The sequence below is a fragment of the Furipterus horrens genome, unplaced genomic scaffold (genome assembly GCF_987537825.1).
Source record: "Furipterus horrens unplaced genomic scaffold, mFurHor1.1.pri manual_scaffold_3, whole genome shotgun sequence".
NCBI lineage: Eukaryota > Metazoa > Chordata > Mammalia > Chiroptera > Furipteridae > Furipterus > Furipterus horrens.
This window is the reverse complement of record NW_028327173.1, coordinates 37,389,804-37,412,464: the sequence shown is the minus strand read 5'-3', so window position 1 is coordinate 37,412,464 and position 22,661 is coordinate 37,389,804. Positions and strand designations below refer to the sequence as shown.

The window sequence follows — 22,661 nt, the reverse complement described above, 5'->3', positions numbered from 1 at the left end:
AAATTCTATAAAGAACTTGATCTCTCAGAAACATTAACACTGCTCCCTTGTCAAAACATTTTCACTTCCAGGCTTATTTTATACACTCTCCTGGTTTTATCTTTGACTCCAATATCCATTCCCCTTTTGCTTGATCTTAAGTGTGGAAAGGGCCCAAACCTGGTCTCAGGCCCTCTTTTCTATCTATAATACACTCTCCCTAGGTGATCTCATGCAGTCATGGGCACCAACTATCAGCTCTACTCTGTTGAACCCCAACTTCATTTATATCTTCAGTGTTAACCACTCCCCTGAGGTCCAGACTCATGTCAATTGCCCACTTGTGCATCCCATCAGGCACGTCAAACTTGTCTAAAACAGAATCCTTGACTTTCTCACCCACTCCAAACCTGTACTTTACCTGTAATTCCCCATCTTAGTAAATGACACCATTATCCACTCACTTATGTAAAACCTGAGGAAGCAATCATCTTTGATTTTACTCCTGTTCTTTCGCTCCAACACCAAATACATCAACACGACCTATCTCCAAAATAGCCCCTGAATCCAACCTCTAGCTGCCATCATCTCTCACCTGAACTGTAATGATCCCAGTTGGGCTCCTTGCTCCACTGTTGCCCCCCACCCCATAATCCATGTTCCACACATTGGGCCCAGCATGTGACAAGGATTCACTCTTCAAAACAGAAGTCCTATCACATGATTTATGCTTAATCAGTAGCCTTGTGTTCCCCTGAAGTAAAATTCAAATTCCATGACTCTCTGAGGCCTAGATTTGCTACCTGTCTCTCTCCTAAACACATCTTCTTACCACTTATTCACTATGTACTAGCCACCTAATCTTCACTTTTTTCTTCTTTTTGTCCCTAGAATGTGCCATCTCAGGTTGTTTTCCTTCCCGAAGAGTCTATTTGTATGATTACATCATCATACCTCTCAATTCAAACATCACTTCTTCAGAGATGCCTTCTGTAATGCTCTAAATTAATTTAAAAATCTAAATTAATTCTCCCCATCCCCCAATATCCCATTACCCTCTTCTTTCTTTAAAGTACTTATTACTATGTGAACTTAGTTTGTTGACTTATTTTCCTATTTACTTGTTTCATCCCATCCCCTACGTCCAACATAAGCTCTTTGAAAGCAGACTATCTTTTGTCTTGTTCACTGCTGAATCCCTAGTACCTGACATATATTAAATGTTCAATATATACTTTCCCAAATAGCTCAGCATTTTTTGAATAAATGTATAAGAAAACTTGGCCTAGTGTCAGAATCTTATATAATTCTAACAAACTGGATGATTCTGATTCACTGAATCAGAAATTTTCATTTTAACAAATACCCCCAGGAGACTATGAGGCAGAGGTCTATAAGCCATACTTTTGAGAAACACTGATTTACTCATTATTGCAAGCATGAGTAGGTAGCCTAGTTTTAAAGAGGTAAATTGAGGATTAACTCTGTTGAGTCACCTGCCCGAAGTTCATAAGTCAGCAAGTAAATTCTAAGAAATAAGAAATTATAATTTAAAAATAGCTAATCCTCACATATAACTTAAACAGAGACAAATTACCTCATCTTTTATGCCAGTCATAAATCCTTAACTTTCATCTCAATCATTAAAACAAAGCCTATACTTTCATAACTCCATGTGAGTGACTAAAATGAATCGTTCAGATCAAACAAGAAATATTTACTTAAGGGAATCACCAGCAGAGGAAATTGAGATTCTTGAAAGAAAAAAAGGATTAAAGAAAATGAAACCCTAGCTCTAAAAGCATAAACTATGTTTATAAAAGAAGAAATCAGAAGTTGCTTTGAATGAAGATTTGCCTTCCAAAATGATCTGAACAGGTGGGATGTTTAAAAAGTAATTTCAGATGTCACTTTCTGGCAGAGCACTGCACTCCACAGTGGGTGTGGTGGGGGTTGGGAGGTGTAATCAACTTAGACTCATCTGACTAACAACATATCCCAGGTTTGACAAGGCTATTTATTTGCACTAGGAATTTGGCATGAAGGGCTACTGTCCACCCAAATGACACTTTAAAACTCAACTTTACTTCTATAAATTTTCATTTTATAAATTTCACAAATCAGAGCTTTTGATATAATCCTGGGCAATAGGCTAGCACCTTGCCCAGCTCTGAATAGCAAATACATATCAGATCCAAGATCTACCTTTATTAAAATCCCAGTTAAACTCTAGAGCATTTCCAAATGTCAAACCTGTCACAACAAATTTCTTAATTCCTTAAGGTAATTCTTTCCCCCCTTTACTTGCCAGATCTTGCTTTAAGCTGCCTTTTAAGGATGGAATATGGGCTATAAGAGCACTGTCCAGTGGAACTATAGTGCAAGTCACAAATACTAGCCATGTTAAGTTTCTTTGTAGCCACATAAGAGATAAAAACTTGTGAAAATAATATTTTTAACCCCCTAATTACCATTTTAACATGTAATCAATACTTAAAAATGCAGGTACCTTTCACTCATACTTCTGTACTTTGAAGTCTGATATCCGGTGTGTATTTTACTGCACATCTCAATTTGGACTAACCACATTTCAAGTGGTCGATGGCATAAGTGACTAGGGTCAACTGTATTAGACTGTGAAGGTCTAGAGTATTGCTACTCAAAGTGTAGTCCAAAAATTAGAAGCACTGGCATCATCTGGAAACTTGTTACAAACGCTGAACTTCAGGTCCCACTTCAGACCTACTGATCCAGAATATGCATTTTAATAAGAGCCCCAGGTGATTTGCATGCACAATAAAGCTTGAGAAGCACTGGTCCAAGGCACATCTCAGGTTCCTCATCTGGCAAATAGAGGTGATAATACTTACTTTGTAAACTGCTGTGGAGATTCCTGGTGCTTTACTTCATAGGCATAATAGTTGGGATTGTTAAAAAATTGATTTGAGAGAGAGAGAGAAACATCAATGTCTTATTTCACGTATTTAAGCACTCATTGGTTGCTTCTTGTATGTGCCCCTGACTGGGGATCAAATCTTCAACCTTGAAGTATCAGGATGATGCTCCAACCAACTGACCTATCTAGCCAGGCCAATGGTAACTATTATTTAAAAGGCACTGTAACAGAGTGGGCTTTAGAGTTGGACAGAAAGTATATATTCTGGTTTTGTTATATAAGCTCTGTGACCTTGAACAACTCACCTAACTTGAGGCTGAGTTTTCTTAACTCTAAATTGGGGCTAACATCTTTCTTCCATGGAGGACAGGATATGGCACATTCAATATGGTGGCCATATATATAAAATTGGGTGGGTCAAAATGTAGTAGTAATAAATCACGCTAAGCTGCCTTGTTATTTCAGATGGCCTTTCATCTCAAATTAAAGTATTATTTCCTGTGGCTCCAGTCCGTATTTCATAAGCAGAGCTCAAAGACAGCAAAAATGTTTATTTGAAAAAATCACTATGTATTGAAAATATACATTAGAAATTAATACTTCCATAGCATTCCCCTCCCCCACCACAAAAGTAGAAATACCTGCTTGCTATACTAATATCATAGGTAAATTCAAACAAAAAGGAAAACATCAGCTCCCTTTCCCTCCTACATTAGAGTTGGGGGAAAAAAGGTCAACTTCTGCCAATCAATATGAATTCAACAACTCCCAGTCGTCCACAGCAAGACACACATATTTCTGCTTTGAAGACTGTGAAGAATTACTCTGTTCCTTTTCTGGCTCCTCAAAACCTCTTTTCTTGCTATTCTTTGACTCCTGGCTTGAGATAACTTCGCATTTCAACAATGGCCGATGGCAGTCTTGGCCCTTCTCTCTATAAAACTGGAGTTTCTCAGAAGAGTTCACATGAGTGTCCGCCAGGGGACACTTCACTGGGGTTTCTGTTCGAGACCAGTTCCCATCTGTAAGAATGACAGAAGGAAAGGGTGATCCAAAGAATATGACGATGGCCTAAACAGAGTGATGCATGGATTAATTTTATGCCCTTCTGAGTCCCCATAAAGTAACAGTGGCATATGCACTAGCACAGCTTAAAGGCATGTACAAGCCACTTCCTGGATAAAAGACCTTGGGCAAGTGACTTGAGATTCAGTTTTTTCATCTTTATAGGGATATAAAACCTATTTCATAAAGTGGATATTAAAATAAATGAAATAGTGTACATCCAGTGCTTAGGACAATGCTTGCCACACAGTAAAAGCTAAAAAAATGTTAGCTATTACTATTCAAAATCTGGACTTGACTGTCTTCTATAAGCCAAATTTATGGCACAACTCTAGCAGATGATATATTATGTATTTTTTTCTTGGTATGCCCTGGCTTCTTCTTATTGTTACCTTTATTTTTCCTTAACTTGGATTTCATCACTTAACCCCATCTTTAAAAATTATGGTAAAATACACATAAATTTACTATTTTAAGTATACAGTTCTGTGCCATTCCCAGCGTTGTGCCACCACTACCACCATCCATCTCCAGAACTTTTTCATTTTGCAAAACTGAAACTCCAACCTGTTAAACAAGAACTCACTAAACCCCCTCCCCAGTCCCTGACAACCACCCTTCCACTCTGTCTCCATGAACCTGACTACTCTAGGAGCCTCATAAAGAATAATCATTCGATATTTCTCGGTTTTTGACTGGCTTATTTCATTTAGTATAATGTCTTCAAGTTTCATCCATGTTAAAGCATGTGTTAAAATTTCCTTCCTTTTTACGGCTGAATAATATTCCATTGTATGTAAATAATACATTTTGTTTATCCATTCATCTGTTGATGGACACTTGAGTTGCTTCTACCTTTTGGCTACACTTAATTCCTTTTCAATCTTCTGTAATGTATCTACTTTTGTGCCACTGCAAGATGGAATCATTTTTTGAACAAGACGGAATTTAAATACATATATACATTTAATAAGCTACTTTCTCGGTACTGGTGCTCAAACCTAAGTGTGAACTTACACTGTAAGCTATGTTGACAGAACACAAGTCCTGGTGATCTAATTAAGTCAGTACTAGCACAATTAAGTTTCCCATTTTATGAAAATAAGCTAACTGCTTTAAGGGTATAAAAAACCTAAGGGTAAAAATTCCAAAGGAAAAGTAATTTCTCACAGAAGTGCTGAGGCGCCTTTCGAGGTTCTAAGACTTCTCGTGCCTTGAAAGCATCTGACGTCACACGGTCCCACTGCAGAACAATCTAAAACATATTTGGAAAGATTTGAATCTGAACAAAATCTCAAGCTTTTAATCTCAAACATTCCTTGCTCCCCTTTCTTCCCTTTCCATAAACATAGACCTGTGCAGTACTCTTACTTCATACGATTAGTGATAAGAATAATCAAGTCAAGCCTGGGTTTTCTGTTTTAATGCAGGAGTTAGAATACAAAAATGTTGGGTATGTGGATTTGCATGACTCAGGAAAAATCTACAAAGTTCACTCCTAATTTTTATCTCTATTCCAAGCTAGAAATAAATGGCATTTCCTTAAACTAAATACTAAAATTTAAAACCTTAGCCAGGCCCTGACTGGTGTGGCTTAGTGGGTTGGGCATCATACCACAAACCCTGCAAACTGAAAAGTCGCCAGATCAATTCCCGGTCAGGGCACATGCCTGGGTTGGGGCCAGGTCCCTGGATGGGGGCGTGCAAGAGGCAACCAATCGATGTTTCTCTCTCACACTAATGCTTCTCCCCTTCTCTTTCTCCCTCCCTTCTCCCGCTCTAAAAATAAATATTTTTTAAAAATCTAGAAAAAAATAAAACCTCAGTGATTACTATTCATGCACTCCTAGTCTCACTCTCATGCCTTAAAATACATCAACTATAACTTAAACTCTGTATGTGTATAAAATGTCCACATTCCCATATTCTCATGACATTTTATGATCAACTTCCATATTTAAAACCATTACAAATGTATTTTTATTATAAGCTACTATAAATTCTTTTGGAAATCTGGACAAGTATAAACTATAAATAAATAAACAATTACAGTATTCCCTCACTTATCACGGGTATTACGTTCTAGATCCCCCGCGATAAGTGAAAATCCACGAAGTAGGAACCTTATATTTATTTTAGTATTTATATATATTTTAAGGCTTTATAAACCCTTTCTACACACTTATAAACTGTTCCCAGTCTCTTATTAACCTTTCCCACTTCCTTATTAACCTTTTCCACACTTTTATAAACACTACTTATGTTCTTAAACATATTCTACACTCTTAAACCTACGTAACTTTAACAACATATGTATACAGTACCACAAAATCCTGTGATATAGAAAATCCGCGATAAATAATTAAATATAATATTAAAAAAGAACCCTGCGATACAGTGAGGCCGCGATAAGTGAACTGTGATATAGAGAGGGACTACTGTATTTCACATATACCGTGGGAAATCAGAACTAAATTTAATATTTTTCATTATGGTATGTAATGAATGATTATAAAGAAAAACATTTTCAGGACACAAAGGTAATAAAACACAGTTTAAGAATATAATTCCAGAGTTAGCTCTACTACTTACTAGCTAGGGGACCCTTGGCAAGTGATTTAATTTCTGAGTCACAATTTCTTCATCTGCTAAATGAGATAACATACATGAAGAGTGTAGCACAATGACTGGCACCAAAAAGCACTCAATAAATACCAGTTGTCATCCCTTCTATGATACTTTTTTGATATAGGAAATGCAGACAGATCTCCTGAATCTGGTGACTCAGTGGACCACTGGGAAAACAGTACTTCCACTAAGAGACAAGATTTTCTATGAGAAGACTTTGGAGACAGGGAAGAAGGAAATGAGTTAGGTTCTGGACAAGCTGAATCTGAGGTGCCAGGTGGAGACTTACTGATGATATTTAAGAATGGGTCTAGTGTGTGAGAGAAGGTGGAATCATCCCCACAGGGAGAGTTAAGGCTCTGAGAACAGTTAAGATCACCCGGAGAGAGGGGAGGTATCAGAGAAGAGGTGAAGAATCAGCCAGAGCTAGAGGGAGAAGTGAAAAAGTTAGGGGAGGGCCAGGAGAAAGGCCAAGAGAGAAAAAGCATAAGGCAAGCATGTTACATCAATGCTGCAGAAAAGCCAAGGCAGATGAAAATGAGAGCACATGTTACATTCAAGAAAACACCTGCAATAGATAAGTGGAGGCCAGACCTAGGTTACAAAAAATTAAGAACTGAGTAGGCAATGAGAAAGTGGGAGAGATAATACAAAACAATGCACAGTTCTGTTGGGGAATGAGGAACAAGTCAGACTAGGTAGATCCAGTATGTTTATACACAGAAAGAAAATAGCCAACATAGGGTGAGACTGAAGATGCAGTGGTGCGGCAGTAGAGGGAAATAATTGTTAGTAAAACTACAGAAAAAGTGGGTGATCTTAGGGAACAGAATTGAAAAAAAAAAAAAAAGACCCCATAACTAAAAGGCTTATCACTGGAATAAAGTGGCATCCCTGTTCCCCTTAGATAAGAGGGAAGTAGAATATAGTTGAAGAAATGAAGAAAATTTTTTAAGACAGAGATAAGGAAGGGGACTCCTGTCAGACAGCCTCATTTTTCCTGTCACTTGCTGAGAATGAGACAGAAGGAGCACTGTCAGCCTGAAACAGTTTCAGTAAGGGATCAACAAGAGACAGATGAAGCTCTGCAGCCAAGCCCTAGGGGCAAGGCTGAGGTTGCATGGCACGAAGCTGCATAGAGCCCAATTCGCTTACTTTCAGGACAGGCTGCTAGGTATTTTATTTCACCCTTACCAAGAGACATCCTGGTGCCTGCATTTTACAGATGAAGAAACAGACACTCAAAGTTGCCTTAAGTCATAAGCTACTGGGCTATCAAGCCAGGATCCCAAACCCAGGTCTCTTTGACTCCATAGCCTATGCTCTTTCTGCCATGACACCTGCTACCAAATTACATCAAGCCTTTACATGACCAGCCCATACCTACCTGCCCCAAGTCCACTGCTGGCTATATCTAGGATTCATCCAGTGCTACAAACTGTGCCTGCCCACGCACTATAATTATCTCAGCATGCATTTTCTGGACCAACTTCAAAGTGCTTCTGAAACAGTGACTCACCAGTACCCCTTCCTATTTACCTATAGGGAGGTGATACTGTACCCAGGCAGTCGGACAGGTCCACCACCATGCATTACAGATTGAGGAGTCCTCTAGGCTCCATCAAGAAACACTGGTTTATTAAAATGTCTGAAGGAGAAAGACACCAGTCACAGGTAAGCTTGCATCTACTGGTGCATCTACTTGGTTACCTTCTGACTTCCTCCTTAAGTCTGTACTTTACCAAGTTGGGGGAGACCATCAAGAAGACAAAGCAGAGTCAAAATAAAGTTCAGTCAAGAAGATGAAAATGGGAATGCTCCGTGAGAGGACAAAAAGATCTTTCCTCACTAAGGCTTTGAGATGTAAGAAACTCGCCCCCAAAAGAGGAAGTGTCAGCCCTGGCTGGTGTGGCTCAGTGGATTGAGTGCTGGTCTATGAACCAAAGGGTTGCTGGTTCGATTCCTAGGCAGGGCACATGCCTGGGTTGCAGGCCAGGTCCCCAGTCAGGGGTGCGCAAGAGGCAACAACACGTTGATGTTTCTCTATCTCCCTCACTTCCCCTCTCTCTAAAAATAAATAAATAACTTTTTTTTTTTTTTAAAGAGGAAGAGTCAGATTTGAATCGTTATCAGTATGACTTACTCTCTTCCTAGACTACTAAGAGAATCTGTCCTTCTGAAGTTGGGCCATACCGCTTTTTTCATAGCAAGCCAGAACTCATTTATTTTTGGAATCTTTATAAGATGGCATTTTTCTCCTAAGTCCAATAAAGATGAGGCATAATCTAGTGACTAGAGCATAAAATTTAAGGACATGCATGTAATACCTTTCCTTAAGTAGCTGAGTCAGTTATAGGCCACCATTGTTTCCAATTTGACATGAAGATGACAATTCAGCCAAGAAATATTAAGAGGATTAACGTTTGTTCAAAGTGTTGAATAAGGTCATTAAAATTAAAATTAAAAGCCATACTAACTGTATGTGAAAAAATATGCAGTACCTGGTCAGCCCAGCCCTCAGTCTTGCAGTTACTGTGATCAAATTCCTTCAAAGGCACTTTGGAATGGACAAGGCCTATGTGGGCCTGGAGCTTGTGTTTGACAGTTTTGATGTCCTAGTGAGGGAAAGACAGAACAGGAAGCCCACACATCTGGTCAATTAGTACTTGCTTTCAGTAGGAAATAAACACCATCATAAATACCAGTCCTTTCTAATCACCAATTAACAGAAGCAAAATATCAAACTGTGAATGTGGAAAAATAAGAGAAGGGAGTAAAAGTCCTACCTTAAGCCCAGTCCCAGAGATATCTAAGCAGTTCAGTTTTCTAAAAGAAAAGAGGTATCCAATTCCTGCATCTGTGATCTTAGGGTTACCTAGGTGTCAAAAACATAGGTAGTATTCAGTTACAAAAAAACTGTTGCTAAAATGCAAACAATAAGGTTAGAAACAAGGCCAAATAATGAGAAAATAGAAAATATTGAGTGAACAAATTTTTCAGAGTAAATTAAATAAAGGGATCTTGATTCTATCTGTAATATGAAGGAGCCACAATTGAGGGGTTAGAAGAAAAAAAGAACCAGGTGTTATCCATAAGGGTTTAATTTGCAACCACACAGAAACAACATACATAAACATGTATTAAAATGGTTCATCAGACTTTGTTCATGGCCATTTCACTTCCAAAGTAAAAATATTTATTTTAAAAAGGTTTTCAAAGATACTCAGACACAGGGTCTATTACTATTATTACTGATTTGCTTTTTTCCCCAGAATCCTTTCTTACATATTACCGTCTCATATCAGTTATTACATTTAGCTCTGAGTCCTCAAGGCCATGAGCACAGTGTCTGGGACATTGTAGATGCTCAAAAAATATTTGGTGAATGAATACACTTTCCTGGGAGGAAGGCAGAACATTCATTATCATCTTCATTTTGCAGAAGCCAAAACCAAGGTTCAGAGAGATTAAATAACTTGCCCAAGGGCACACATCTGCGAATAAGAGCAGCAGAACAGGGAGTGTCCTCTGACCTCAAACCCTGCTCCTTCTCTTCCTTTGACATCATACCATCTCGCTATACATTCAAAGGATGGTCAATTAAATTGTAAAAGATCTCTATCAACTTTCTACCATTGGCATCAGTAGCTGGTTAATCCTGAGTAAATTATCACAATTGTGAATTCATCCAGACTTCCATCAAGCAGATATGGATAAGCAAGACCTAGATGACAGATAAGCAACTCAAAGATGAACCAAATGTGCTTTATAGATGCTATGAATATGGCAAAAGGCTGCCCTGTCTGCACACAGTGAGTGGCATGGGTGAAACTGTAAAGAGGTGCCAGCATGCCAGAGAGGTATCTGGCCAGGATTCACAAACCTCTGGCTTTAGTCCTGCTCTGCCACTAATTTGCTGTGGCACTTAGGAAAGTCCCTTCAAATTTATCACCTCTAAAATGAAGGGAAGAACTAAATGATTTCTAAGGCCATTCTTCCAACATTAATAATCGATAATTTCTAGTAAAACTTACAAGATAAGTCTAGTAATGTTAGATTTTCAAGGCCTCTTTTCATCACTCGAACTGGTGCTGTCATTTTCCGTACCCCGGCATCAGATAAACAATTATCCTTTAGGTGGAGTTGAGTTACACTAAGGAAACAAAGTCCATAATTAAATTACTTAAGAGTTTAAGAGAGTCTAGGTATAACATGCTTTCATAAATTTCATTTAAAAATATAAAATATCCTCTACTCCCTGCTATTTCACACCCAATGCATTTAGTGGAGTTATAGATCTTTAGGTGCTACTCCAGTTACTCAGTGAAGGTTAAACGAGGGATCAAAGTGTCTTAACCTCAGATGGCAGAAGGCACTAAAGGTATATGGTGAAATAAGATAAATGGATTTCATTAAGGAGATGAATATACTTTGTTAAACATAAAAGCTGCATTCCTAAAAAAATGCTGTGTAAAAACCAAAAACACTCTAAATATGTCAGGAAAGTATGCTAAAGAACTCCTAGGAGACTTCTTTTGATAAAGCAAACAATCCTCTAAGTTTAACTGGCTTTATAAATCCAGATTTTCAGATTGGGTTTTTAAGGAATACCAATAACCCAATCCATCTAGCTAATCTGACACTGGTGTATTAATGTGCTCCACTGTCCCCCACACAAGAAATCTGAACTTTTACTAACCTCACACAAAAATACCTTTGTACAGAGCAGCATGTGGGTGTCTGTCCTAGGGAGGCCCCAGGAAGCAGGTTAGACCTCAGGTTTGTAATGCTGTTATCCCTTTGGGTGTTTAAAAAACCACAAAAAAAAAAATCCATCTGGCCTTCTCTCTGCTGTCCAGACTGAGGTCAGTTGGATTATTTGTGAATGGTATGAACTTGGTGATTTCTTTAAATTAAGGTTCTTATGAAAAGGATGTATTTGGCTGCCTTTAATAGTTTACTTTTTAAATAATTTATAATTCATTGACAGTTAAAATAGAAAACGATAGCTATGGAAAATTGTGTAACTTCTCATCTCTTGCTAGAATAAACTAAGGCTAGACAAAAGCCAAAATCATTTTTCAACCTGGGTCGCTTCAAATACTACATGTTGCAATAAAGATTATTGAGAAAAATAAACCAACTGACTTTTATTAATAGTTGTCCAATCTATATTGCTTCTACCAAGTAAATGGAAATTAAAATTTTTATGAAAACAGTTAGCAAATAAACACAGGATTGGGAAGTAATCAGCATTCTTCAAGATGATCCTCTTGGATCATACTTTTTTTTTCAATCTTCACCTGAGGATGTTTATTGATTTTAGATAGGAAGGGAGGCGGTGGGGGGGGGGGGGTGAGGAAAGAAGGAGAGGAAGAGATGACAGACAGACATTGATGTGAGAGAGAAACATTGATAGTCCCCCGTATGCACCCTGATGTGGGATTGAATCTGCAACCTAAATATGTGCCCTGGCAGGGGACTGAACCTGCAATCTTTTGGTGCACGGGATGATGCCCCAACCAACTGAGCCACCCAGCCAGGTCAGATCACCCTTTGAAAAAATAATAAAACAACTCATTGGCAAATGGTGCCAATACCTTGACAGGGCCTCATTGGTGAGATGTTCTAGAAGTTCATGCTCATCTCCAAGCTTGCAACAAGAAAGATCCAGGCAGGTCAACTCCCGAAAAGACTTAATCTCCTCAAGTTTTTCTGAAATAACCAGATATCTGTGGAGCATGGAGAAAAATCAACAGTTATTCTTTTCCTTTTTTTAAGAACATTATCAAATGTGGCTTTGTGCTGCAGTCAACATTCCATCAGGGCAAAGTACTATGTAATAAGCAGACTTCACTGATTATGTGGACACTGGCTGAATTGTTTTCATTAGTAAATGCCTAGAAAGTCTTTTTATATGACAGTGGAATAAAATTTTTAAATAAATAAATAAATGGAAGTATATGAGCAAAGACAAGTCACAGGAGAAAACATCTGCTTTGTTAGAAGACAGATAAGACTGTGGTGATACTGGGTCCTTATCGGAAAACTTCCAAACTTTAGGATACTCAAAAATTTTAAATTAATCAGTCCTTTAAGGTTGCTTTTTATCTAATGCTCAATATTTTATGTTTTGAAAACTGAAATGGAGCCAAGTACTCTGGGTTCTAATCTTCATATCCAAGAACATACCAAGAAGTATTTGGCAGATCACATTTTAGCTTTTGTACTCAAACTCTGCCCACTCCACTATGCCTGTCATCCTGCTAACTTTACTATGAAAGTATGCTCAGCATGACTACTAAGAGGACTCACTCTAATCTAGGTGGTTATTATGGCAAACTTGTGAGCACAACCAATTAATTACACTGGAGCACTTTGCCAAAGTGTTATCAGGAAGTATCAGGGAGGCCTCTGAAGAGGAAAAGGGGATAAAAAAGGTATTCCACATCCCAGGCTGTGGCCTCCACTCTGCTTTCTAGCTGTTTATCTCTTTTAGATGATGTCATTGAGGAAAAAATGAAAAGGCATTACGTGTGACAGGAAATAGGGAGAGGATCCTAAAAGAACAGGGAAACTGACTTGTGACAAAAGCATACCTTTCTTATCCACTTTCCTCCTGGATGTCTAGATGTTTCCACAGAGAGACAGCATGCTAGGACCAGGGGGATGTATTTAAAAGTGTTCACATCTCTGTCAGCAGGATCATAATGACCAAAAACAGGATGGAATAATCTGACAGCAAGAGGGAAGTTAGATCTCTTTTCTTCCTACTTCCAACAGAAGATGTACTGAAGTTGTCACTGGCCTGACTGCTAGGTACAGATGGCCTGGGGCACTGATATCCCCTTCTAAGCTGCCTCACAATTGAGCTCAGCTGGGTACACAAATGAGCCTTATACTCAGACTATTTTAACTGCACTGTAAATAAGGCTGCTGTTTTCCATTTTACAATCGAAGTTGAAATGGGTTAATGGGGACTTGGGGGATTACTAGCAATCAGAGAAAGAAAAACACACACCCTTTGATCAATTAAGCAAAAGATTTTTAGTAATTCTGAAACGGGTTATCTGAGAAGGATAACATAATTAACAAACATTACAAAAACCAAAGCTGAGAAACCAACACGCAAAGCCACAGACCTTACTAGATGGTCATCTAGTGTCAGACAGACCTGAGTTTAGATTCTTTTTTTTTTTCCCCCTTAACTCAGGATTGGCTGAGTTTATATTCTTAACAACCATAATTATGTGTGTGTTTGTGTGAAAGTTACTTAACCTCTCTGAGTCTCAATTTCTCCAGCTAGAAAATGGGGCTGATGATTACTTCTTTCAAGATTATTAAGGTCCTCATTAAATGGTAGCTATTATAATTACTTCAGTTACACAGGGTGATATTTTAAAGAAAACATACTTGCCTCCCTGCAACCACCAGTGGGATTAAAAATCACTGGGGTTTCAACACAGGGAAGAGACGATTTTGCAGGGTTGGAACCCTGTTGCAAAGGGATACTGGCTTCTTCTTCTGGCAGGTAGTTTGTGACTCAATCCCAAGAGAGCAAACTCCTGCACCTACTCAGTTATCTTATTTTTAATTATTTTCTCAAGTTCTTTTCCTTTGACCTGAATTTGTACTGGTAAAACCTTTGCTGCTACAGCTTCAGCCCTGAACTGAAAATGCAAACCCAAATCTACTGCCCTCTTATTTTTCCTTTGGGAATTCAAAAGGAGAAGGGAAGTTTTTGATCACAGTTGAAAATCTTACTCTTATATCTGAATATAATTTAAGATTTTAAATTGCTACAAAATATGAGCCAAAAGATTATGGAAAAAATATTAAGAAAACATGAAAAATTATAAAGAAAATTAAAACCAATTTCAGTCACGCCATCTAGATTATATTTCAGTGGGTTTCTCTTTTTTCTTTCTATATGTGCAATACAATTAAAATTCTTATTTTAATAATAAAACTGGGATCATATAGTATATGTAACTTTAATTCATATTTTTTCATTTAGTATAGAATATTTCACATCATTTTTTAAAATGCTCTTTAAATATTATCTTAATAGCTATATATCTCATCATATGAATGTACCATAACTTGCTTAACTAATTTCCTATTGTTCGACACTCAGCTTTCACGTTTCACTATTACAACTACTACTCTAATGTACACTCTCATGTAAAATTATTTGTTCCTATATGTGATTATTACATTAGGAATAGGAATAGATTGTAAATAAATGGAATTAATGGCTAACAAATGGGTTTTTTTTTAAAGGCTCTGAATACATACTGCTAAGCTACTTTCTAGAAATTCTACACTAACTTATGTGTTCATCAAACATGAATAAAGTGCTATTCTCATCCAAACTGACCACTGAAACAGTATGCAGACATCACAAATGGACAAAAAGCATTTTCATTATCATGAGAAATACTTAAGCCATAATGGTAAGTTGAGGAAAAAAAACAGGATTCAAATCGTAGCTTAGGGAATATTCCAAATGCATTAAGATATATACTTGAAAATGATTACCATGAATGGTAGGACTATTAATTTTTTAATATTAAAGTTTTATGTTATTTCCTAAATAGTATGTATTGCCTTTATAAAATTTTAAAACAAGGTATATATCATGATTCTATTTATTGTTCAAATTTTTCCACAATAAACAAGAATAACTTAGATTAAAAGTAAAATGTATTTCAAATGTATGAGCTGCAATGAAGTATTACTTGACTTTTCATTGAGGCAAGATCATGTTTTCCTTTCCACTGGCAGCAGTCCAGGCCCAGCCGTGACTGAGACCACAGCACAAAGACAGAGTTTTCATAAGGTGTCTGCACAGTCCATGAGTTCACGGTTGTTTCTGTCTGCATCTGTTTATGTCTTTTCTTTTTAAAGTACAATATTTGGCCTGGGGTAAAAACATTAATCCTGTGAGCCAATTAAATAAAGACGGCATCTTTTATTTTTTCAAGCATATGAGCTTAGCTTATGCTTTCTGGTATGACTTTCTCTTTTATCACATACTTTCTGTTAAGCCTTCTTTAAATGATCATATTGATTGTGGATCTTAACAGTAAGCTGCCTTTCACATTTTCTAATCACAAAAATGTTTATATAGTGGTATACCATACAGCTATTTAAGAAATCTACAAGTATCAATGATAATTTTCAAAATATGTGAGGAAAGCAAGGTACACACAGTGTAAGCAGTGTGTTGCCATTTGTATGACAAAGGGGAGAACTATATATGCATGTGTATGTACAGAATATCTCTGGAATGATATAAAAGTAATTGATAATAGTAGTTACCTCTGTAGAGAGGAACTAGGAGAGAGATGGGAGAGAGGCTTATGTTTCACTCTCCACTTTTTTGTGTTTGTTTTAAATTCGTTACTGTGTACATTTTTAAGAAGTTTTCTTTTAAATTAGTAGATGCTTTCAAAATTATTTTATATGACGGTGGAATAAAAATTTCAATAAATCATAAAAGTATATGAGCAAAGGCACGTCACAAGAGAAAAACATCTGCTCTATTAGGGAAGACAGACCTTGGAGTCAGTGTTGAGACCTTCTGCGAAAATTTCCAAATTTTATGGTACTTGAAATTTTAACCACTCATTTTTTTTAAAGTTTCTTTTTTATCTAATGTTCAATATCTAGTGGTCTGAAAACTGGAACAGGGCTGAGAACTCCAGTTACTAACTTTCACATCGCCAAAAGCATACCAAGAGATATTTGGCAGATCACATCTTGTCTTTTCTATTTTCTCTTACTAGAAGAGTTGGTAGAAGAGTATTTTCTACCTAAAGGAGCTGTGTCGATCAACTAATCCTTTTAAAGTGTTTCATAAACAAAGTTTTGTCTGGGAGAGTGAGGTGGGAAGGCAGACAGTGATTGTTCTTGAAATGGCCCATTACTTTGTGTCTGAAAGTTCAAAACTGAAGCACTATTTGATGGGGGAAGCACTCAAGCCTGTTAAGCCCCACAGCTTGACACAATTAACATACCCAATAAAATACTCAATATCCTAATCAGAATACCCACCTGTTTCGCAAACACAGTGAGCAAAGCACCAGACTTCCATAGGCCTCGGTGAATTTCTGTAAAGCTCTCAGCCCAGCACCAGGCTCTGTGAATTTCTGTCTGGCTTCAGCAGCAGAGAACAGCTTTTCAGCAATCTGCTCTGGAAAGCCAATAAGGGAATCAATGTGATCAACGTTATCAGAGATGAAGCCCAGGACCAGGCTGAAGAGGGATTTGGCGGAATACCGAAGGTTCCCCTCCCGGGTGTAGGTGAAGATGAAATGATCAGTCTTCTCTTTCTGTGCAGTATCATCTTCCCTGTTCATGCAAAGCTCCACAGAAAAGCCTTTGGGAAACAGTCTGAAAGGCCTTGGCTTCTGCAATTTGGCTTCCAAGGCCAAATTGACCATGTGCAGCTGCCCATTCTCTCGCACATAGATGGGCCCTGGGTCCAGGTGGTTTTCTGAGTTGAGGTAGTATGACATTGCCTTGTTTTCGACTGTAAAAGGCACATGAGAAGCAAATACAATTAAAATGTCATTTGTAACATATAACATCATTTCGCTGTGCCCAAAGCTCTAGTAGCCTACCTGGCAGGCTGGTTTGTGAAAATGAAGCTAACCAGTTGCCTGTGAATTATGGCACTGGAGGTTGCCTCTGCTGCCTCTACCTGGAACGCCCTTTCCTACTCTCCCCACTTTTCTTGTCTGTCTGGAGACTTTCTACTCATCTTTCAAAATCCAGCTCAAATCTTGTTTCTAAAATTCACCCTAAGGAAGTTTATTGCAGAAGTGGGCAAAGAATCAACTACAAGGAAAGTTATGGAAGCACAGTTGGTATTAGCAAAACAACTGGAAACAACCTAAATGTCCAAAAACAAGGGTGTTATTAAATAAATTGTATTACATTCATACCATGGAATGGTATGCAGCCATTAAAAACTGTAAAATTTTTATTGATTTGAAGTTACAAATAGTACATTTGAAACTTATTATTTCATTTTTTAAACCATGGTTATGCACAGAACAAAGACTAGACATGAATTAATTCCCTTGCTACCATGGCACTTTCCACACACTTCTTTCTTGTACTTGACTCACTGTTCTGTTACTGATTTGTTTCTGGGTCTATGTTCTGCTGGTTTGAGCTCCTTGAGAGAAGGGACCATGTTTAATTCAACCAGTCTTCCTAACAAAGTGCTCTGGAATGCTAACAGGCCCTGAGAAGATACTGGCAGAACTCAAGTTTACTTATTTGCTAAACCTTACACAGACCAAAAGCAACAAGATTTTTATTGGATTTACATATAAAGACCTCCATCGCAAGAGCTAAATAAAAGCTATTCTAGCCCTTGAAGCGTCATTTCTATTAAGGCTCTACTAGGGCACTCTAGAGGTTAGGCAAAATATCAAAAACCGTTGGGTATTTATTTATGTGAGCTTGTGGGTGACATTTTGTGCCTAAGCACTAACTGGAATAAATAAATTATTTTCCTGAAGAACTGTGAGATTTCAAAATATACAAGAAATTGCTACATTAAATGAAAGTATTTGATTATCATTTTTACATAAATTTAAAGGGAAAATAGAGGTAAAATTTAATATAGGTTAAAAAGCTATTACCTCTGAAAGACTCCCACTGACTTTTAGAGTGAATCAATACAGCTTCTTCTGCATCAATGCAGGGCTAGGATGTAGCTATGATGACACTTAAAAGTGTCAGCAAACAAGCCAGTGATCAAAAATGCTGTGTCTGTGGAGATCAAACAGTTGATCCTGTTTGTGGGCATCTATATAATCCATGTTTCTCCCAAGGATAATTATGTGTAAAACACATAAGAAAAGAGGGTTCTGCTTAAGCTGAGAGCTTCACCCTTTCCTGTTCATTTTCTTGTTTCCTGCTCTGGCCATGCAATACTACCCAGGTAAACTGGCTGTACTCTCCTTTCCCACTATCCTTTGTCCATTTAGCCAGAATACCCTTCTCTGCTTCCCTGACCCAGCTAATTCCTACTCATCATCATCAATGCCATGATCTGTCTCCTGGGAAACCTTCCCTGACACCTGTACCAGTGAAGGCTTGTCTGGTTGTTCCCAGAGCACCAATGGCACCTTCTACATAGCACTTAGCACTATGTCCCCAGAGCTGTGAGCTCTCTGAAGGCAAGGCATTCATTTGATTTGTTTCTCTCTCCCAGGCCTAACATAGAGCCTAGTACTGAGTAAGCTTTCAACAGATATTCGCTGAACGGACTGAGATGAAGGGTGAGACCTCAAAAGGGACAGGCTTAGTGCTCTGAGCTGCAGGGCCTGCTGATACTGTTGCTAGGAGCCAGCTCCTCTTCCAGGCAACAGCTGCAGCTCCTCCCCCACTTGCCAGACCCTTCTGCAGGTGGCAGAAGCAAAGCAGATGATGGAAATATACTGCTACTGGTACTACCAGGGGGGAAAAAAAAATCTATAAACCAGGGGTGAAAAAACAACAACTCCTGTCACAGTGTCAGCTCTTAAAACTCATAGTCTTGCTAGTATTTTGCCTGCTGCTAAGGCTATGCCTCACTTACAATTCAAAGCTCTTCTTGTAGTAAAAGCAGGCATTTAGCCCCTTCAACCTCACAGACTTTAATCTTGATGAGAAAATAAAGCAGACCCCCTTTGGTCTTGATTCCTGTGATTGGACATTCAGAGCCCTACTCTACCTGTAGATCAGAAAGTAGACACCAGGTATGATCCTAAAAAGGAATGACTTCATTTTAATATAGGCAAATTCAATGGAAGGTAACATATTATAACAGATCAACACATTATGAGCTCCTTGGCAAAGAAATAGCGTCTGCCAATCTGTATTACCCATAATCTTCACCCCCCAATAATGCCTTCCACAAACTTTGCAGTAAAATGAACAAATGGATGAATAGATGACTACCGTGGGTGAAAATGAGAAAAGTCTGATTCTCTCCAGCAGAGGGCACAGCAGTTTGAAACAGGAGTTAAGGATGTTAACCCAGGCTGCCCCAAATCCCGGCAGTTTCTGCTTCCAAGGATCATTTTCAAAAAAGGGCACAGTTCTGGTTATATTTTATCATAAATTACTCATCAGATGCTACTTCTCTTTCTAATTAGTGAAAAGAAATCCAATATTTCCTAAAGAGTACACCCACACCGTCTGTCCAGAAACCCTAAGGCTTCTATTCTTCAACAATGGCACTTGAGGAACTCATTGTGGTTCAGTATGTCCTGGTGACCTTTGATTTCTACAACTGAGTTTGGGCATTTTGCATTCTCCCAACAAGGAGCTTCCTGAGAATTTGTGAGGTATTATAAAATAAGAATTATATAACCTTTAGTATTTAAACCTTTCAAGGTTAAGAACCATAAAGGCAACAGAATTCCACACAAAGCTTCTGTACTTGGTTTTTGCTTCTGCCTGGCTGTTGTACAGGGTGGTCTATTATAACTGGGCCCCATCAGGAGACATACCATGGCAAAAACCCCGTACAAACCGGAAAATTAAAATAATCAGTATCTGTAGGAATAGCAATGTCCAGTGTAGATCTGCATTAGCTATATTTTATATTAAATCTACAGGGTAACAGGGACATTCTAATAGTCTCTCAGATCCCTACAGAGGCAGTTATGTCACTCATACAACATTGTAGAAAAACATCATGATTGTGCATGTTCTAGTATTTGGCCACCATAATTGAACCAATACCATGAAGTATGTCATTTCATAAAACAAATTATAACCTTACTACATTAATAACTCAGTTTTCTACAGCCTCTTTGAATAAGAAGCAAAATAAAAGAATTGCTAACTAAACATGATAGCTTTTTAGAACTTGAAGTCAGTTTACCAAGCATGAAGCATGGCTGTCCCAGTCATGTGGGGGGTGCGAGGGGTAGGAGGTAAGAGAATTAAAATTGTAAGTCTATGGATATCTAACTTGAAGAGAAAGCAAAGAAAACACCTAACTTTAGTAGGTAAAGTTAACAATCCCCATAATAAAAAATCGTAGTAAAGATTATGATGATAATGATAGTAGGTATGATAGCTACCCTTTATTAAGTACCTACCAGTTGCCAAGCACCGTGTTAGGTACTATATTAAATGATCTCATGTTATCTTCCACAATCCTTTGAGGTCAGGACTGTCATTTAACAGATGGAGAGCCTCAGAGAAATAAAAGTAATTTACTTAAGGAACAGAGCTAGTAAGTGGCAGAGCCAGAATTCAGTCTCAAGGCTGTATTACTCCAAAGTTCAAGCTCTTTCCACTGCATGATGCTGTCTCTCAAGAATAAAAATATGACATAAGCCTTAAGGATAGAAAAAGATGTTAAAAATTCATGACACCCACCTGTTTGATCCCTCTGGTATTCACTGACTCAAGCTGGGGGATGGGGAGACAGAGAGGAGATGTAAAAAACAAAACAAAACAGTGGACATTTGAGGAAAGAGTCAGTGGGAACAGAGCCAGGACAGAGCTACATTGAGGCCTCCCTTCTTCGCCAGGGCAGAAATTACCCACATCCATACACCAGGAAAACCAGGAAAACATCTGTCAACTCACGGCCTTCATCCCAAGGCTGCAGACACCCTTGGTTAATTTGAAAATGCAGCATTCTTGAGAAAATTTCCAACATAAAAACCTGAACAGAAACTAGTTCCAAACCACGAATAACCAACTAACTAGTCTTACCTTCATTGGTCTGTGTCAGACCCATTATCCAATTTTCTTTTTTTTTTTTTAAATTTTTTTATTGATTATATTGTTATAAGTTCCAATTTTCTCCCCCTTGTTCCCCTCCACCCAGCACCCCCCTCCCCCAGCAATCCCCCCCAAGTCCATACCCCTGGTTCGTAAAAATTAACTATCCCCCCCCATTATCCAATTTTCAACGCCTCTCACTATTTCTTTTATCCTCTTACTTGCCTCTTCTACCTGCCTTCTCACCCATACCCTTCCCCAAGCTCCAGAGGACGGTGCCATACCCAGCTCTCTCCTTTCCTCCAGGAACATACCAATCTCTTCCACATCATGAGACTTCGCTTCTCTACCTGTCCCGTCTAGAGCTTCACACACAAAATCCAATCTCTACAGGCAAAATACTAACCCTTCTTTCCTTCAACCACTCTCAGCTCCTCTGCCCCCACCTCAAACGCTATGCCCTTCTAATCCTACCACGGCCCTTCTGAAATCTGGCTCCCTGTCCCTCAGACCCAATCCCAATTCCACCAGCCCTTCCCTCCTTCCCCACATCCCCCACTTCATCCCCAGGCAGCATCTATTGTAACACCATTTATTCCTCCCCCACCCCCTCTGGGATTCCCTCTCCTAGGATCCAAATCTCTCCATCTCTTTCCTTGCCTTCTGCCTTCAACCTTCAAAATCCCCTTCCCTCAGGCCTCACTATGCTCAATTTCAGAATCCACAGCCCCAATTCTTTCTTACCTACCCGCAAGACCCCACCCTTTCTCCTATTTCAATCCCATACTCTTTCCTCCTTGCACTCCTCAAAGCCTCTTCCCAAGCAGCGCAATTCTCCATCTCTCTAAATTCCCACGCATGCCCCTCCCCGAGTCCGCCCCCCAAAATCCTGGTCCCTTCTCCCGCACCGCCTCGAATCCCAATTCTCACACGCCCTCATACCCAAGCCCAGCACCACTACCTCACCCTTAAATCCACCTTCCACACTCCTTTATCCTCTTCTTCACACTCTTTACCCAACCACACCCCAACCGCATCTCTCCGGGTATTCCCATCCCCCACTCCGCCCCTTACTCACACTCTGCCCCCGCCCCCACTCACGGCCCAGGGCTCCGTAAGCGGCCCAGCCCGCGGCCGCCACCTACCTGTGCCCCTGTCCGGGGCAACGAGCTGCAGCTCCTCTGTGGCGGTTCCCTCCTCCAGAAGCTCGGCTGAGAGGGGAAGCGGCTCGGCGCTCTAGGCACAAAGCTAAAGAGGGTGGGACAGAGAAAAGATGGGAGAAGAGGAGGGGCTGTTGGCGACCTAGCGCCTTGGGACCGCGGGGCTGACAGGGGCGGGGGAGGGT

General features: G+C 39.0%; 1 protein-coding gene across 2 annotated transcripts; it reads right to left on the bottom strand.

Annotated features, from left to right (window-relative positions):
• Positions 1 to 3,406: 3,406 nt before the first annotated feature.
• On the bottom strand, positions 3,407 to 22,653 carry LRRC42 (leucine rich repeat containing 42). Of its 2 annotated transcripts, XM_090269506.1 has the most exons (9): positions 22,462 to 22,653; positions 20,966 to 20,998; positions 16,628 to 17,105; positions 12,169 to 12,300; positions 10,603 to 10,721; positions 9,355 to 9,443; positions 9,070 to 9,183; positions 5,111 to 5,195; positions 3,407 to 3,897 (listed from the first exon to the last, which is right to left on the bottom strand). In XM_090269506.1, exons 3-9 carry the CDS (start codon positions 17,089 to 17,091, stop codon positions 3,623 to 3,625), a joined length of 1,278 nt encoding a protein of 425 aa, XP_090125632.1. In that variant the 5' UTR covers positions 17,092 to 17,105; positions 20,966 to 20,998; positions 22,462 to 22,653; the 3' UTR covers positions 3,407 to 3,622. The 2 variants fall into 2 exon arrangements, with proteins under 2 accessions (XP_090125632.1, XP_090125631.1); XM_090269505.1 differs by lacking the exon at positions 20,966 to 20,998.
• Between the last annotated feature and the right edge of the window lie 8 nt (positions 22,654 to 22,661).